Source organism: Neovison vison, chromosome 5 (genome assembly GCF_020171115.1).
Source record: "Neovison vison isolate M4711 chromosome 5, ASM_NN_V1, whole genome shotgun sequence".
NCBI classification, from domain to species: Eukaryota; Metazoa; Chordata; class Mammalia; order Carnivora; family Mustelidae; genus Neogale; species Neogale vison.
In genome coordinates, this window is record NC_058095.1 from 26,280,853 (window position 1) to 26,300,258 (window position 19,406).

The window sequence follows — 19,406 nt, forward strand, 5'->3', positions numbered from 1 at the left end:
TGTGTGTGTGTGTGTGTGTGTGTGTTAATTTCCTGGCATTTCCTGGAGGCCTTCCTCAGGCACAAAGATGCAGATCTGGAGGTCCAGGGTGGGGTAGTCTCTATGCAACATGGTGCAGGGCCCAAGAGGGACAGAGCGGCGGTTTAAGATCAGGTTCCTGCCTTCCAAGGAGTTACGACCTGCATTGTACTCGGGAGAGGTTGAAAGCCAATACAAAACATTACAGAATGCTTTTTTGAAAGTGAAGGGAAAGTGGTCATCTTGGTCCTTGCTAGCCCCAGCTGACACAGCAGCCCTCTTCTCACCTTTCCTTAAATGGCCATTTACAAAGTTGTTACCATACTGTGACAAAATATAGCAAAGGGACTTTTGGAAAAGCCCTGTCCTCTCCCTAGACTCTCTAGGTTAACAGGCAGGTCCAGCAAAGGCCATCAAGCAGACAGGAATGGCCCTCCCTGGGATGCTGTCCAGATTGAGGGGCACCTATAGAATCAAGTGAAGAGGAACAAGGGCTTTGGTGTGTCCCCATGGGGAGGAGGAGACGGGACATGTGTTAATCCTCAGCCACAGGACCTTGCCTGATGCCTCAGGGCTCCAGGTAAAGACAGCAGAGGATAGAGCGGTTCAGTTGTCCTCCAGATCAACCCTAGTAGCTGGGGGTGTGGTGCGTGGGACAGTGAGGCCACAGGATGCTTTGGTCGCTTTGCAGGGGCGTCTTCCATGCGTGGTGAGAGTGGGGCTGGCCTGTGGTCACCTTTCTGCTATGAGATATCCCAGTGCGGTGGTTAAAATGATGAGCTTTGACATCAGAGCTGAATTTATGTCTTTCCCGCTATGTGCTAGCTGTGTGAACTTGGGGAGATTGTTTAACCTCTCTGAGCACTAACCTCCCACATCTGGAAACAGGGACACAGCTGCTTACCTCAGTGCGGTGGAATCAAATGCAGTACTTACATGAAGCCTTTAGCAGAGTGCCTCGCCCCTGGGAAGCACTCAGTCCGCTGGGAGAGTTTTGAGCGATGATATTTTAGGTTGGGGTGGCTGCACAGCCACTGAGGAGGCTGTACTGCTGATGGTGTAGTGCTCATCCCATCAGACGGTGTTTCACAGTGGGATGTGGGCAGCCAATAGATACAACTCGAAGAAACCACAAAACAAATTACAGGGGTCTGGAGCAAGAGGGAATGCAGGAGAAATGAAGCCAGGGTCTCAAAGTCTGGTGGTCTGGGGGCCTTGGGGCCAAACATGAAAGTGCCCCCGTGTAACCTGGGACTACCAGCTAAAGAGCCTGCTTCAGAGACAAGCGGAACAAAGCTGAACTCAACACCTAGCCTTGGGCAGAACTGCCCCATCAGACCTGTCCATTTTTACACAAGAAATAAATGCCTGCTGCCATGTGCCACTATGGTTTTGTGGTTGTTACGCAGCAAGAGCTGACTAATGGCAGGTGTTCCACGAAGGCCCACAATAAACATATTTGGGATCTGCAGCTTTTCATTTTCCCAAACTTATTTGATCATAGAACCTTATTTTATTCCATAGAAAGCATTTCGGGAAGTAGTGTTATGAACGAAACACTTTGTAGTGATTCTGCTCTAAAATAAAATTATTAGAATTCAATTTCGAGGGGCTCCTGGGTGGCTCAGTCAGTTAAGCGGCTGCCTTCAGCTCGGGTCATGATTCTGGGGTCCTGGGATCAAGTCCCGCATCGGGCTCCCTGCTCAGCGGGGAGCCTGCTTCTCCCTCTCCCTCTGCTTACTGCTCCTCCTACTTGTGTGCTCCTATCTCTCTGTCAAATAAATAAATAAAGTCTTAAAAAAAAAAAGAATTTAGTTTTGAGACAAGTATTTCTTGCAATAAGATTTGTTACCTAATCAATAGAGTCATTCCCTTCTCATATCTCTGGGAAGTATACGAAAATGGCTTCCTAAGATTTATCATATTATTCATACACCTGCTACTTTTTCCCTTGAGGTACCAGCTTAATCCGATTTGCTTAGAAAGGTATTTTTGAGGCAAAATTGAAATATTATTAGTTTCAACATGTTTGCTTCTCTCTCTCTCTCTTCACACACACACACACACACACAATTATAGCTTTAATCTACACGCTTTAAATATTTTTCCAACATAACCTTGAAACTATTAGCTCATTCATTTTATGGGAAATTTATACTATATAATCTAAGTGGCAGTGTTAGCTCTTGTCACCTGAGCCAGCCAAATTAGACTTAATTTCTGTTAAAAAGAGACTGGCTTAAAAAAAAAAAAAAACCCTATGCACACACATAATTATATGCATTCTTGGGACATATTTAAGTTGTAACTCAAAGATTAACCGATAAGCCACCAAGCCTTGCGGTGAATTTGACACTTGAGTGAAATAAGATGCCTTCACTTTCGATAATTCTTATCAACTCTTCTCTTATCAACACTTTGCCCAAAGGGACTTTCCTTCAGGGAAGACAATGGCCTGAGATTGAAGAGATTATAGGTATTAAATGAATTATGTTATCACTTCAGCTGCCTCACTTTGAGATACTGGAAGTAAAAACTTCCCACGGCAGGCGGACTTCACTTCTGCCCCTGTACTTCATTCTTGACAAGAGTGTGTGAAGGACACTGATAGACAAGGAGTCCTACAGTGGGGTCCTGGTGCCCTGATTCCAGTGTTTCTAACTGTCCCTTTGTCCAGTGCCTACAGGTTTGTCTGGCCCAGAGCAATGTCCCACCGTCAAGTAAAGATGTGTTAGACTAACACATGTATTTCTTCTGCAAAATGGGAGAAAGGCAATTTTTAAAAAATATTTTATTTACTTATTTGACAGAGAAAGAGATCACAAGTAAGCAAAGAGGCAGGCAGAGAGAGAGGAGAAGCAGGCTCTCCACTGAGCAGAGACCCAGATGTGGGGCTTGATCCCAGGACCCTGAGACCATGACCTGAGCTGAAGGCAGAGGCTTAACCCTCTGAGCCACCCAGGCACCCCAAGAAAGGCAATTTGAAAGGAGAGGCAAGAAGGAAGGGACCGGCCCAGTCATAATTTCAGGATAGGTGGGTTTTAGCAAAGAGTACACATTGAATCTGCGAACAAATGCCCTAAAACTATCTGTGCTGAGGGGTGCCTGTAAAATCTTTCTGTGCCCCAGGAGAATGCTCCTCCAAACAGAAGTATCATGGTATTAAAATATAATCACATCTTAAAATTTCTCAAGATGAGGTGTTTTTCTCATGTTTCTTCACCAAAACGTGATTTTACTGTAAAAAAGAGAGGCATCTCTAAGTTTTGTTTCTTTAAAGATAATTTATTGTTAAATGAAGAGGTCACAAAGCAAAATGGAATGGGACAGATGTCAAAGATAAATTTTAAAAAGTTTTTGTCAAACACTGCTCTGGATTTCCTAAGGTTAGAAACAGGAAAAGAGTCAAATGAAAAGGTAATTATTCTTTTCAAAAGGTCTGACCTTGAAAAGGAAACAACTTTTCTCTGAAAATACAAATCATCCTTCTTACCTGAAAGCTATAATTTAAGAGACTGAGAGAAAAGACTTTTTAATTCATAAGTAAACTATATCTCTCCGATATGCTTAAGAATGGTTGGTTTTAAGGAATTTTAAAAATCATTGCTTCCACCTCGTAAACTCACACACAAGTCCACCAAGATCAATGTCATTTGATCCACCCTGAAGTGTCCCATTACATCTTCTTACGCTTCTTTCCTGTAACTTGCAGCAAAGCAGGTTTGAAGAGAAAGGATTAGAAAGAACTGCAGTTAGTTCCCTAGTGAATAACTTAAGATAAAACCTGCTTTTCAATTTGCCTTACCCATTCACAATGACTCACTTCTACTTACTTTACTGATACATTTCAGATTCTCTCCACAACTAGAATGCTTTGTCCAAACTTAACCCAACCCCCCAAAAACAAAACAAAATCTCATATGGACATCTCAAAACGTTGCCGTGTACAAAGGCCATGTTCTCCCATATGTCTCTCCTGCCACGCTGCCTACAATATCGTTCTGAGCTCATTCACATGTCCCCTCTGGGCCAGGACACAAAGCCTTGGGAACTCTTGGGAATTTTTTAATGTAATTTAAAAATTACATTTACCGCTTGTCTTAAATGCCAAGATTATGAAATCAGAGAGGGAAAAATCCATTTTCATCAAGAAATGCCACGTAATTTACTCTTCCAAAGGAGGACAGCATCTGTCACTCTGCATAGTGGAGGTCCTGGAGTCCCAGAGTGCCACCTTTATCAGTCGCCGCTGAGCTTCGCTGTGGCAAACTGGGGACCACGAACCCACTCAAAGGCTCCACCGAGGGTTTCATCCAACAGTTAGGGGCATGACAGACCACACATCGTTAAAGCTGAAGAAGACACCGGACAGTTTGGCTCTAGAGGCTTCGAATGACTTTAAGTGAGAGCGATTATCATCACGCCTGCTCTCCTCAGAACACAAGTCCCTGCTGCGGCTCCACGGTCCCCAGTCAGCTCTCGATTCTGTTTTCAGGACACACAGAAGCCATCAACAGAAACCCCAAAATACAGCGGGAATCCGGGTTTACAATACTCTACAACCCTCGAGCACATGGTCTAATTTGGATGTATTCAAAGGAAATATTCACGGATTGTTCTTTCCAATATTGGAAGAGAAAAGGCCACCTGCCGCATTTTTCACTCAAACCCCTCAGGGCTTGGCAGGAGGAAGAGGCATGGGCTGGTGGGGAGGCAGAGGGGGCCGTAGGCTGAAGCTAGACACAGCCTGGCCCACCACAGCCTCTGGCCCAGCCACCCCTTCTGCTTCTGAGCCTGGCTCAGCTGAGCTCTCCGAGTGTCCTCCACACGCGCCATACGCCATGATTGTCACTTACATTTCGGTAAGCACTTACAAGAAATGTGCACCATCCCAACGGCGCCCAAGTTTTGGGGTTTGGCTTGTGACATCAATCCCTATCCTGAAGTCACCTTTCCTGCACCTGGAGGGAATGATGGGGCGATTTTCTTGCTTTCTGGCTTAGACTTAAGGCACTGCAGAACTCCTCTGCGGTGTTGACCCCGTCGAAGTTGACCCGGGGTCCCAGGAAAGGATGCACATCCTGATGAAGTAGGTCACCGGAATCATCTACATCTGCCTCTCCCAGACGCCAGCCAGTCCTGAGTTGGCCGAAACCTCATGGAGTCCCCAAAAGTGGTTTCCCTAAGCAGTCCTTCAAAATGCTATTTCTCTAGGCTATGTTTTGTCTTATGAAGAAAGTAGGAAAGTATTTGGAAACCCAAAATACATATCAGGAGAGTTACACAAGTCTGGGGTGACATTACCAGATGCCAAGTGTTCAAGGCACTTTGCCCAAACTCAGACCCTACCGGTGGAAGGACCGAGAACTGAGGCCACGGCTCTCACACGGGCCCCTTGTGCATGTGAGCCTCCCGAAGAGTGGGGAGAACAGGGTGAACCTTTTCTCCCTTTCTTAAAAAGGCATCTTATATTGTGGCTTGGGTTTGTTTTTTTGTTGTTTTTTTTTTTTAATATAAAGAGGATGTAGAGAATTCCGAGAGTTTGGGTGAATAGGAATATAAATGGAAATGGAAATAAACGACGGAGTGGAACTGAGCTCTCCATAGGTTGGACCCAGTTGGCGGTCACAGCTCAGGGAACCAGCACTGCTGTGGGGGAAGACGACTCGGGGCTGGAAGGTCTTACAGCTCACTTTTTCCGGCCCAGAGACTTTCTCCACGCTCTTCCTCAGGCTAACCAGCCAAGAGGAGAAGAACCCTCTCCTCCCTCCCTATTTCAAACTGGGGCCATTTTCCTTTCGCTCCAGTTGGCTTTTTATTTGTTCAACAAATTGAGACTTTGGGGAAGCCATGCAGCTGCAAATGAGAAATACACGCCTTTGGAGACCAATCTGAACACTTTTAAAAACCCATTTCTCTCCATGACTAATAAGAGGCTGTGACATTGTTTTCTTCCCCAGGCCGGACTTTGAGGGACGACGACGAGGCCAGACTCCTCTGGAGCATGTGGGCCCCTCGAGGGCAGCGGAAGAGCCAGTCCGAGCCCACCCCACCCCCGTCAGCACTCATCCGAGAGGCTGTCGCTGCCCAGGACCTCTGAGGCTTCGAGCTCCACGCTGGACAGGAACCTCCTCAGGGTCTTGCGGCAGTTGTAATCCAGCGTGGTGGTGTAGATGGTCTTGGGGTACTTAGGGTAGACGATGGTGGTGCTGAGGAAGCGGGCGGCCTTGTGGCGGGGCTCGAAGCGCACTTCCGCCTTGTAGCTGCGCCAGGTGGAGTCGGGGAGGCAGGTGACGGTCTGGCTGCAGGAGGCCACTGCCAGGCCCAGGGGCAGGTGGACGTCGTCGATGAAGTGCCGCTCAGAGTCATATTTGACGGATGATGTGTACCTGTGCAGGAGAGAGAAGGCAGCTCGAAGCTGTTCCCCTGAGCTTGGGGCACGATGACCCCCACCGTGACCTTGATCCTCTGGTGGGGTGCAAACCCCAAGACAGGGCTGCTCTCTTCAGAAGCAGCCCAGAACTGAGGAAGAGCTTACTGGGAGGTACTGTTCGAAGCACTTTCTTTCCAGGATCTAATCTAACGGAACCAAGCACCCAGGAGAAGAAATGAATGCACAGAGGTCAAAGTCACAGTAGGTGTGAGTGGTGGGGCGGAGATTTACAGGCAGGTGTGCAAGATCCCCACGTTCACCCTGCACGCACTGTTTCTCCTGACAGGCAGTAGCCCCTGGAGGCAGCGCCCGTGTGTGTAAGCTGGAAAAGCCGCTCTGGCTGCTTCTCCATGTCTTGTTTCCTCTTTCTGAGAAACGTGCCCAGAAGTAACTGAGCAAAGTGTTCACATGCAGCAAGTGGTGTATGTCAGTGGCAGAACAAGGCGGGTTCTACCCCCTCATAAGGGGTCCATGCTTTGTTTTCTCTGTCCCCTGAAGTCACCAACAGCTTGCTTTTTTTTAAATGAAGCTCTCTGTCCAACGTGGGACTGGAACTCATCTGACCTTGAGATCAAGAGTTGCATACTCTATCGACTGAGCCAGCCAGACGTACCCCCCACTCCCCACATCGGCTCTTTAATGACAGAATGAAGGAACCCAGGAATTCTTAAAAGTTTAGTAATACCAAGTACTAGAACTTGGTCCCCCTTGGTCTTCGATGGGGAGACCCCTCAAACCAAAGACTCAGAGATCTGACCTTATCAATTAGAGCCAATTACCATCTTGATTTCCATAAAATAAATCAACTTCCATGTTCCTCAGCAACTCCTTTACCTTTTTTTTTTTTAATTCTTTCTTTGGTAATTTGGGAGCTAATTATTATTATTTTTTTAATGTAAGCAAAGCATTAGTTCATTTTATTGAGTAATTATTACAGCTTCATAGAGCATCACACAGACCCTACCCCGTGGGTCCAGGAATAAGAATCAGCATTCTCTCCAGTGCGTCGGTTGGATGATGGAAACATCTATTCATTCCCCTTAAGCAAGTGGGTAAGAGGCTGGCGGAAGCTAAGGTCGGGAAGTCATGTCCTCATTTTGTTCAAAATAAAAGCTCCACAGGAATAAAGGACTGAACTGCTCACCTCTAAACTGGTGAGCCGCCTTTGTTCCCCATCAAAGGGCCCTTTGTGTTAGGGAACTGAAACTCCAGCAAAAAAAAAACAAAAAAAACCAAAAAACAAAAAACCCCACAAGCTACCAAAAGTAAAATTCCTTTCCCTGAAGAGACAGATCTTTAACAGAGACTCTCAGTGGATCTCTGCCCCCAGGTAATCCCGGATGAGATCAATTCCCAAAGGAAGACTCGTCCTTGCCCAGTGAAACTGTAACAGGAGACAAGGGTAGAGCACCTTGAAGCAGGGGCGGGGCAACAGGGCACGCAGCTTCCTGAAAGAGGAATTATTTTATTATAAAGCTCTATGCATCTGATGGTCACGATATGCAAAGGCAAAAAGGGCAAAAAGCAAGTCTCAGGACTTTACATATAACATGATCTTGTTTTTATTTCAAAGGGTGTATCTATATATAATATATCTATATAGATATATTTATCTATAGATATATTTATCTATAGATATTTTAAATTTTTAGAAGATTTTAAGATTTTATTATTTATTTGAGAGAAAGAGCACAAGCAGGGGTAGCAGCAGAGAGAGAAGGAAAAGCAGGCTCCCGACAGAACAAGGAGTCCGATACGGGGCCCGATCTCGAGCCCTGAGATCACAACCTGAGCTAAAGACAGCAGCTCAACTGACTGAGCCACCCAGGTGCTGCAGGAAACATAAGAAATGCTGCAGGTGACATAAGAAATCCAACATAGTACCCAACAAACTATGAGTAGTCTTTGGCACTTTTTTGTGATTAACTTTTTAAAAACAAACAAACAAACAGGCATTCATTTCTAGAATAAACAAGGAAAAAATGAAAAACTCCAATCCAGTTTGGACCTACTGTATTTACCTTACTTCCATTGGTGGTAAGGGGTCAAACTCTACTCCTTCACCAAAAGACAGAGGGCACAGCCTTGGTGAGCAGGCAAAGGTCAGAGAGCTGGGCAGAGATGCTGGGTTCTGCAAGAATGGAGAAGACAGTTAGACCACAGGCCAGGCCCCCCATGGAGGTGCTGGCTCTGAGCTTCCAGCTGATGGGCTCGACTGTGATTTGTGTCCCCGTCCTGGGAATGATCCTGGAGAAAGGCTGCCCCACAGCATGGGAAGAGCTTTGGCTGGAGAGCCAGGAGGCCTGGGTTGCATCACGTGCCTTATTACCTTATCTGTACACCAAGGGGATGCCTCCTTTCTTCACTGGGATTTTGTGAGAGGTTAAGGAGCTCAGCATCATGACCCTGGGATGAGACCCTAGGGCGGTTGCCCCATCCCGCATCAAGGCAGTGAGAAAACCTTGACAAACTTGGGTTTCACTAACCAGAACCCTCAACGATGTGTCCCCCAACCCTGCAATGGTCTCAGCAACACTCCAGAAAAGGCCAGAACAAAAAAATTCTACAACAAATTTTTTCACACTGAAGATTCAGTGGGACTTGACCTGTGCCTTCCCAGCCTCTGGGACGGCTCGATGAACACCCAACCAAGACAGAGGGAGCCACAAACTCACTGGTAAGATGGACACCAAAATAGTTCTCTATACCACCTTCCACTGCTCGGCAAACTCGAAGAACCAGAGCACAGCATCCCTAGAGGTTAACTGGCTCCTGGCCTGGACGAGGCCCTGAACTTTCTGGTTCATCAGGTAGCCTGAATAAGGGAGGGTTCTGTCCTAGATACAGGTGCTAGTTTTCCCCGAGTTGACTGGAATTGGGCCTCTGTGGTAAGTGTTCAACAGGGCGCAGCGCCTTGGGTTCCTGGGGTTACTGGCAATCTGTCACTTTCTTTGCCTCATTTGAGAGAAGGATCCACACTTGGGCCAGGATGTGGAGGTGGCAGCCCCGCCCCCCGACGTCTTCCAGGGTAGAGAAGGAAGCAGAGAGTTTTAGAAGGGAAGCTCTAAGACTTATCGTGTTACCAGGCTAGTGTCAAGTGAGGGTGCAGGGTTGAAATACGAAGTCAAAGGGGACCAGGGTAGGTGGGGAGGAGCAAAGTGTCCTCTGGGTCCAGCTCTTGAACTTGGGTGGAGGGCTGAAGAAGCCCTAGCTGGAGGAGGAGCTGTGGCTGGGAACCGTGGTCAGTAACAGGGGCAGGAGAAGGTGTGGGCACTGACTGCCGCAGAGCTTTCAGAAACAGCCCCCGAGCAGGGACAGTGGGCCCTGCTCTGCCCCCAGCGCCCTGGCTACCAGACCCTTGACCTAGGGAGTGCCTCCGGGCAGCCCTGGGGGCTGTGGGATGATAGCAGGAAGGGAGGTGCACAACTCTGCCACACTCACACTATAGCCAGTAAGTCACACAAGCCCTCAGTTCTCCTGCCCCTGCCTTATGAGCTCGCTCCTCCCTGCCAACCCAACAGACATGCCACACCTTGGTGCAGGTACAGGTTGGAAATGGGACAGGCATCAGGAATGACAACAGACACATGAACAAGGTGCCACCAGGTAATGGGGACCAAGCCATTGATTTTGGCATGGCTCTGGGAAGCATCAACGAAGACTTCCCAGAGGAGGTGACAAATTGAGCTTGAAGGGCCAGCAGGGGTCTGACAGGTCAAAAAGGCAGCTGTAGGAGAGGATGGGCTCAGAAGGAAAAGGCATGCGAGGTAGAGGGACAGCATCAGAAGACACCAATGTATGTATCTGCCTATGGTCAGGAGGATGAAGCTAGAAGGACCAGACAAGGGTTCTGAAAGCCAAGTTGAAGCAAGTGCTGCACTCCAAAGGGAATGCACTCCAATGTCCCAGAGACAGGGTCACTGGGTCAAGAACTCCAAGCCCATCGACGTGCATAGGTCTTTAAGGAACAGCCTCTGCCACTGACTACTTCACTCCAGCGGAGAGGGTCATACAGAGTCATCTCCAAGGGGTAGGAAGGGGGCTGAGAGCCCCACTTTGAGCCTTGGCTGTAGACAGGATGTGGCTTCCCCTGAGTTCTAGGTTAAAGGCAATAAACACCACCACCTGAGCGATTCCTAAGGCAAAAAAAGACTACGTGTTTTTTCTTTAAATAAAAACCTTGAAATAAAATAAAAGGATTCCTTTTTGAAAGGTTCCACCCATCTAAAGGCCTCCCACCCTTCAAGTGCCAAATGGGGATTAGGTGACAGGAGAAGGGGCTGGCACCAGGAGGCAGGAGGCACACGGGGTAACTTTTCTCCAAGGTCCCCTCCCACACCATGAACACGGTCCCCAAAGGCCGGTCCCTCTTGCTCTCTGAATCAGGGAGCTGAAGCACACACACCCTTCTCCCCAAGACCAGCCAGGAGGGGGCCGATCCTTGGGAGGCGCCACCGGTGGGGGGCTAGGCCCGGGGGTCCCAGGCCCGCAGGACAGAGAAGGCTGGGGCTCCTTCTCGGTGTCCCAGGCCCCTCTCCAGCCCGGCCCCGGGCAGGAACATGGCCGAGCCGCAGCCTGGCAGCCCCGGGGGCCGCCACCCCAAAGACAGAAGGCGGGGGCTCGCCTCTCCCAGGGCTCCCGCGCCTCCCAGGCGATGACAATTTTCCAGCCACCGGCTCCAGCTGGCCAGGCTCTCGCCGCGCTCCCGCCCCGGGCTCCCCGCGATGGCCACGCCGTCCCGACGGGCGGGTGGCGGCGCCGACGGCGCTCTCGGAGCGGACCGGCAAGGCTGGCGGTCCCCAGGGAACAGGCTGCGGGTTGGATGGGGAAGGAAGGAGCCCGAGCGGGGGCACTCACCGGGACCGCGGGGGTCGTCGCCGCGTCGGGCTCCAGCGTCCCGGGGACCGGTGCGCGCTCCCCGCCGCTGCCGCCGCCCCCGGCCGCCGCGAGCCCCCAGTGACTGGGACTGGGGCTGGGGGGCAGCCCCGAGTCCGGACTGTCCAGGACGCCGTCGCCCTTCTTCTTGGTGTCCACGAGCTCGGGCACATCCTGCAGGCTCAGCCGGCCCACCATGGCTGCTAGCGCGCCGGGGCCGGGGACTAGCGAGGGGCGCGAGGAGCGCACACGCGGGCCGGGGCCGCTGCCCGCCCAGCCGCCCTCCCTGCCGGCTGCCCGCGCGCCGTCCCGGTCCCGCGGGCCGCCGCGCTCCCGGCCCCGCCCTCCGCCCCGCCCCGCCCCTCCTCTCCTAGCGCGCGGGGTCCGACCCGCACCCGCCGAGCCGCAAGGCCCGGCGCCAGGGGCCGCTGCGCTCCCGCCGTGCGCCGCCCTAGTTCCACTCCGCGCTACCGCCCAGTCCGCCTCGCGCGGCCGATTCGGGAGCGGTGGGGACGCCGGGCGGGCTCAGCCGCGGGAGGGACAGGCACCCCAGCGCCGCCGCCACCCCGCGCCCCGCTACAGGTGGACGCGGGACCCTGCTCGCACCAGGCTCCTCTTGGCGCCCTGGCCCCTGGCCCTGGCCCGGCAGGGCCCGGCGGGCGCTAGTGGGGAGCCCTGGCGGTCTGGAGAGCCAGAGTGGAGTCCCGGCCTGCGGAGGCCTGGGGAGCCGGCCGAACCCAGCGAGCAAACAACTGGAAATTATTAATAGTTAATGCGCCTCGTATGGCTCCAAACGCCTCTTGGCTCAGCCTTGCGGGCTCTCTGTGTCTCCGGCTCTCACTTCTGCCCCGGAGGAGAAGACCTACTCCGAGTATCCTCAGGGGACTCCAGGAGGGGGACCCGCATCCCTCGCTGGTCTGGCAGCTCAGCTGAACATGCTGTGACCACACCAGAGGGGAAAATTCTGCAGTGGGCGCAGACTGGGACCTCGAATGACACGAGCTCAGTAGGCTGCCCAAGGGCTGTCTAATGGGCTAGGGGCTCTAATAGGCGGGGCCTAGTTTTCATTCATAGGACTTCCTTTCTAAGAACCAGATTGGGGGATTCCCCCTTTCTTTAGTTTGACAGAGAGACTCCATCTCAGTGGGAACTCGGTTCAGTAGCGCCAGCTGTAGAACTAGGCTATCCTCAAATCTAGGATTTTTGCTCCCAGAGCCCTTCATGATTTTCAGTAAATGCTGGAAGCTCCCACCCCCACCAGCCACCCTCCTCTGGGAGTTTCTGATGGGTGTTTAGCCCAGGGCTTCGAGCTGGAGCTGCACCCAGACCCAGCTGGCACGTGTCAGCCCTGAGAGGCGCTGTGTCCTGTGCGCCACCCCCCCCGCCCCCCGGCAGTCTACGTCCTGGCAAAAACAGGTCCCGGCGCTTGGGACCTGTTAAAGCCAGAATTCAGAGTGGGTCAATGTTAGAGTTTCTCCTGGCAAAGTTCAGCCCTCCTACCTTCCTCACTCATCATTTTGAAGTAACAGAAAAGGGAATTGACTTGGTCCAAATCACATAGCAGGTAGGAGGCCGCTTGCCTTGGATCATTCCCTTCCCTGGAAAATAAAACCTGGCACATGCCTGTGTCCTGGGAGGTCGCTCATTCATTAAGGGCCTGTGAGAATGGATTACAAAGTCAACAGGGCACAGTCTTGGACCAGTGGTTAGTGCAAGGATGAACTGTTAGCAGCGGGCCTTAGAAGCTGGGCCAAGTGCGCGGCTGTTCCTTCCTGCCCATGCTGTTCCCACCATCTGCACCTCCCAGGCTGCCTTCAACACAGGGCACCACGGGAAGAATGGGCGTGCTTCTTGGCATTGTGGAAAGCGTGGTCTGTTGATTGTGGGAGGACTTGGCGCCCTGGAGGGAATTTGCCCCCCAGCATTCCCAGCTACATTCTAAGAACCCTTCAAGTAGAGGTTAGGCAGGGCTTTCTGAACCCAGAGGATGGTCGTCAGGCATCACCCAGGACAAATGCCAATGAGTTCCTGAAGCATAAGCCAATGGTCTGGCCACTGTGGCCTCCTTCCCCACAGAGGAACCCAGTATTGGTTCACACACAGAAAAAATTTGGAGGGGCCTGAAGACGAATCCAGCCGCAGGTCTGGACACTGATGAAGAAGCAGAGTTGGAGACCCACCCAGATACCCCAGAAACAGGTGCTCCCTCTGCATAAGCCGCACCAAACTCGGGTCTTCCACTGGCTCCCAGCTAATCCAAAGACAATGAGGAGGGATCCCAGGTTTGTACCCCCCATCAGACTGTCTGTGAAGAGCTCAAAGGGAAGTCCAAGCAGATTGGAAGTCACATGGCGACCGAGGGGAAGGCGGGGAACGTCCTGCCCACTCTGGTATCTCCACCAACTCACCATTCCTGGTGGAGAGGAGCAGAGATGCTCCACCATCCAGCTTCGACCTGCCCCTGTGTGCTGAGTGTGAGATCAGGGGGACTTCCTCTGTCGCTATGAGGGAGCCACGCCCCTCAGCCTGGAAGGCAGCTGTATCTGCTCTGCCCAAGCAATGAGCTCATACTGTGAGTTCGTATGGTTGTCCTTTGGAAGAGCTCCATGACCTGTGCTCATCATTGTCCTGGTCTTATTCCCGATTGCTTTCCCAAGGACACTTCTTTAAAAATCTCTAACCAGGGATGCCTGGGTGGCTCAGTTGGTTGGACGACTGCCTTCAGCTCAGGTCATGATCCCGGCCGGGATCGAGTCCCGCATTGGGCTCCCAGGTCCATGGGGAGTCTGCTTCTCTCTCTGACCTTCTCCTCGCTCATGCTCTCTCTCACAGTCTCTCTCTCAAATAAATAAATGAAATCTTTAAAAAAAAATAAAAAATAAATAAAAATCTCTAACCAGAGCTGGAGAAGGACAATGGGTCCCACCTTTACCCACCCCTGGCCAGCCTCTGAAGACAGGCCTTCTTTTGAGGGATTGCTGGGGCTCACCTAGAAATCGGGGGTGGGGGGACTCCATGACACCAGACAAGACCGCAGAGCCTATTGAAGAGTGGCCTCTTCTCCACACTGGCGTTCCCATAGCTGGCCAGGGCCATGGTCCCCCTGCCTGGGTTACAGAGACCAATGTCCTCACAGGACTTGGCTTCTGGCCTAAGGCCTTTCTCAGAGGCATCTGAGGAACAAAAGATGCCGATCGATGATGCCAATCCTGTATTTTCCCTTTTTCTGCACTAAATTAAGCAGATGCCTGAATGGAGTTGAGTCAGACAAGCACACGGCAGGACCTCCCCCTCACCCCGCCCCGGCCCCCAACTGCCGCAGCTTATTGTTTTGGAACAGCTGGTCTTCAGTAAACCCAGCCAGACAGCAGATTAAGAACACCCAGGGGTCTGGCACGCTGGCTTGTGCCCCTTGCCTCGTGGCACCTTGTCACCCCAGCCCTTTGGGTCCCAGGGTTCTGGAATTCCTGATGCGGTGGATTTGCCTTATCGTGGAAGCAGGTCCTTCCTTTCCTTCATCTGCCCCCCATCAAGCCAAATGCTTTCCAAAAAATGAAACTTTTTTTCCGTAAGTATTTTAGGGCTAAGATGATAGTTTTCAAAGAACATCAAAAGTGACCTGCTGGATTCAATTAAAAGGAGGAACTGAATTGGGGCACCTGGGTGGCTCAGTCGTTAAGCTTCTCTGCCTTCGGCTCAGGTCATGATCCCAGGGTCTTGGGCTTGAGCCCTGCATCGGCCTTCCTGGTCAGTGGGAAGCCCAGTTCTCCCTCTCCCACTCCCCCGCTTGTGTTTCCTCTCTCACTGTGTCTCTCTGTGTCAAACAAATAAATAAAATCTTTTTTTTTTAAAAAAAAAAAGAGCTGAATTAAAAAGGGGATCCTTGGAAATGACACCACTTGCAGGAGTGTGTGTGAGGTCAGTTTCTAACCCTGAGCCCCTGGCGCTCACAAAGATAGCCTCCACCAGAGAGAGCCAAAGGATCCCAAGGTTCTGGCTTGGCAATGTCAGAGGGAAATGGGCCTGGGGGCACAGATCAGCTCCTTCTCTGACCTTTCAACTGGGTGGAAAAACCTCTGGCTCAGCCCGGCGGGCAACACTGAACCTAGAAGCTGACCGCGGATTGGGGTGGAGTCAGGCTGGTGTCCCCTGTGTGGGGATCCCCTTGACCCCAGACACAGACTCTATCCTCCTTTATCCTATTTGTTTGCTAAGAGCAATGCTCCCAAAAGCTCCCTAGTTACACAGAAAAGGGCCATGGCCTCTGCAAAATAAAACCCAGATGGGATTTTGTAGAGAGCTGGGGCACACGGCCTCCTTGGAGCGGCATCAATACACTTGCGCTCCTGGCTCCGTCCTGTGTATTCACACTGGATGGACAAGGACTTGCAGCCCAGAAAAATCGCTCTGAGTTGAGCAATTGAAGTTAAGACCCTTGGCTCCCTGGCGGAAAGACAGGGTAGAAGGGTGTGTGGTCACCATCCCTGGGGAACACACAGCAGGTCTGTGTGGTCACACTCCAGAGGACGCTGGGAGACATCGTGGTGTTTCAGGACCACCCCAGGATTCGGGCTTGCCTGGGCCGTGAGGGGAGAGACAGTGAGTGGGAGCCCGTGGAGGCGGCCAGTTGGCTCCACAGTGAAGATCTGAGCCAAGGTGTCCCTTCCCTTCCCGGGAGCCATAGCCCCAAAGTGCATTCTTCTCCTCCCCCAAGTTCAAAGCTGAGTAGACGCAGGCAGGAGGCGGCTGTGGTTTGCAGCTATGTACAACTGGGAACTCTCCATACTCGCTGAAGACATTTACGTGCCTTTGAAGAAATGTTTTTCAGTTCTGAGTCTCAGCTGAAAATTAGCCAGGGGTGGGGGAAGAACGTGGGGTGAGAGGAGAGGGACCAAAGAAAAACTGCTTCTCATGTTTTCCCACGCCATATCCCTGCCGGGGGGGAGGGGCGCTAGCATTTTCCTGCCTCTTGCCCTGCGCTTTTGTAGGATGACCCCAACCCCTGACAGGTATTTCTGGAAATCTCTGAAGGTGTCTCTCATGTGCTTATAAGTAAATCTGGTCACACACATGAGAAGCCTGCCATCAATTTTCTTTTTCCTGGCCCCTCACCACCCCTGCCTCTGGTTCTGCTAAGTTGTGTGATGGTGTCCCATAACGGTGACCCACCATGGTCCCCTGGCAGGCTGCCCTTGCTGAGACCACCCTCGGATCCACCAGGCGCCTGGGAGAGGTCATAGCCATGCCGTCGTGGGTACCGTGCCTCTGCCCCTCACCAGGCACTATCCAAAGCCCTGGGCGCTGCTGCCAGCCCTGATGGTGGGGGGAGGTTAATTTGGAGGGTGGTCCTGGAGAAGCATAGCTTCCTTTTTGCCAGCTTCTCGCACTAGGATTAGAACTTGAACCCTGCAGGGCTAGGCCAAGGAGCAATAGTAAAAGAAACACGCCCAAAAAACCCCTTTGCATTCCAAATCCCTCCCCACTGAGCCAGGCCCAGCTTTCTGCCACTTCTCCTAGGCCCTCTGTAAGAGGCTCTCGGGTCCTGTATGGAAAGAGGCTGTCTGGACCTGGGGATGATGGGATATTCCACCTAGGCCTCAGCTGGAACTTCTGCTCCACCAATACCATCAAATGTCACCCAAGTCCCATCTCAGTGCTTTGTTTTTGTGTTGTTGCTGTTCTAAACGTTTAATTAATTAATTAATTAATTTGAGAATGAGCAAGAGAGAGCACGAGCAGGGGGGAGGCACGTGGGGGGAGGGAGAAGCAGACTCCCCGCTGAGCAGGGAGACCAACAAGGGACTCTACCCCCGACCCAGAGATTAAGACCCGAGCGGAGGGCCAACGCTTAACCAACTAAGCCACCCAGGGCCCCTCAATGCCTTGGTTTTGAAGGCTGAAAGGTAGACCTGATATCCCACAGATATCAGCTAACCTGTTAGCATCAATGCTGTCTGCGTGGCACCCTCCTGGGGCCAGAGCGGCCAGGTCAGAAAAGGGGCCTTCTGCAGTTAGCAGGCTGTGTTGGAAGCAGGAGTTTCTAGAATGTCAGGTATCATCATCTTCTACCCCCCAAGATAGGCTTCCACCTAGGACACGATATCTGCCTGTCCTTCTACACACCTGTAATCCAAAGAACAGGTAACACAAGCTAGGCCCGGGCCTTTCATCACACATGAACATTGAAAACTCTGGGCTCTGTGCTCCTAGCTGAAATACTATTTATGGCCTCATTCCACCAGAACACATTTTAGCTCTGCTCCCAAGGCTGATAGCTCTTACCAAAATCTGTTTTGAATTTGATTGTCCGCTCTCCCACAAGACTCATTCATTCGACCAACACCTACTGTATGAGAGGTAGAGAGCGTGGGAGCACCAAGAGAGCTCCACCCAGCTCGGGGAAAGAGGGAGGTGAGGCTTGGGGAAAGATTTCTGGAGGAAGTAGCACATGGGCTGATTTGAAAGCTCCGAGGAAGAAATAGGCAGGCAAAGAAGAGAGGGGGAGAAGGCAGAGGAACAACAGGCCAAGGCCGGGAGCTCTGACGGTCTTTGCTTATGACTGAGGGGTAGACTGTGAAGCCTCCTCTTTACTTAATGTCACCTGCTTTGTGGTCAATCTTGGGAGCTTTTTGGTGGCCCCAGCCAGGAAGGCCTCAGGCTGCCTGAACTGTAGGGATAAAGGCCATTGTTGGAATCCAATCATATTTCCTCGAGTTTGCCTAAGTCTCGGACTAGATCTTGAGACATCATGGCAGAGATCTGGCGGTCGTCCTCTTCTGGCTTAGCTTCATTGGGTAGAGGGCACTGCAGACATGGCCAAGGCTCCAAGTTCAATCCCTTCTGGAGTCAGTTCCACAGCTGGACATGCGTCCTGCAGAGCTGTTGCCCTGGTGACCAAGGGAAGCAAGAGGTAGGGTGGCTGGCTTCCAGCCATGCTCTTGGCTGGAAATGCCATGTCAAGTTCACGGTGACAAGCTCTTAATTCTCCTCTTCACTTGTGATGGGGTTGTTTCATGACTGTGTGCTCTGGCAGATGAGAGGATAATGTTCTTTTAATTTTTTTTAACAGGACTCAATTGAGCTCATGTGCCTCCATATTCTCCCAATGGAGAACTGTATTGCTAACTCAGTTTAGTTTCCTATCTTCTAGAAATGACTAGTGGCTTTAGGTAATCACTGTTCTTATTCTCTTTTGCCTGGGTGGCATCTAGGGAGGCTTATTCTGACATGGTGACAGCAGGGGTGAGGTGGCTGGGGTGAGGGCCTGGTCCCTGGTCACCTTCCTACCTCTTTGGCCTCCACTAAGGAGAGCTTGTTTGGCTTGGCCATGGAAGGCTACTTTTCATAACCATAAGCCACGCTTTCTGCATCACAGTTGTCCCATGCAAGGGGTCTTCCAGTGAGCTGGCCCTTTCATTACCTCTGGAAACTCATGCTGCTTGGGAGCCATCGCCTGCCCATGATGGGGTGTGAGGGGCTCTGTGGGGCACGCCCTCCCCTAAGCCTATCAGACACTGTTTCTTCTCCCTCAGGTGCTTTCTTTCTACCTCCTCCAGGCTCCTCTATGGGGCGTGAGTTCTTCTAGATTGATCAAAGCAAGCCAGGCACATAGTTTCTAGATCAGTATTTCCCTCAAAATTAGGGGGGTGTTCTCTTATACACCCAGAGGGCTCAGTCCAGAGGGATGGGGTTCTGGCATTCTTCTCAGTGGCCTTTAGCCTCTAAGCCAAGTCATATTTCCTCTAGTTTTTCCTTTCCTGATAGTCAAAACCTTCTTTCTTTTAAAATGGAAAAAAATAGTTATGTCAAAATGCACTGTGATGATGGTGTGGCTTGTATGCCAAGACTTCCAGAATTTTGTCTCTTGAAACATAAATGTAGGGGCACCTGGCTGGCTCAGTTGGGAGAACATGCAACTCTTGATCTCCGGGTTGTGAGTTCAAGCCCCACATAGAGATTACTTTAAAAAATTTAGGGGTATGTGGGTGGCTTAGTCACTAAGTGTCTGCCTTTGGGTTGGGTCATGATCCCAGGGTCCCGGGATCGAGCCCTGCATCCGGCTCTGCTCAATGAAAAGCCT

General features: G+C 51.4%; 1 protein-coding gene across 1 annotated transcript; it reads right to left on the minus strand.

Annotated features, from left to right (window-relative positions):
* Positions 1-3,282: 3,282 nt before the first annotated feature.
* On the minus strand, positions 3,283-11,559 carry RFLNB (refilin B). Its single transcript, XM_044248199.1, has 3 exons — positions 11,309-11,559; positions 8,473-8,582; positions 3,283-6,407 (listed from the first exon to the last, which is right to left on the minus strand). Exons 1-3 carry the CDS (start codon positions 11,522-11,524, stop codon positions 6,077-6,079), a joined length of 657 nt encoding a protein of 218 aa, XP_044104134.1. The 5' UTR covers positions 11,525-11,559; the 3' UTR covers positions 3,283-6,076.
* Positions 11,560-19,406: the final 7,847 nt, after the last annotated feature.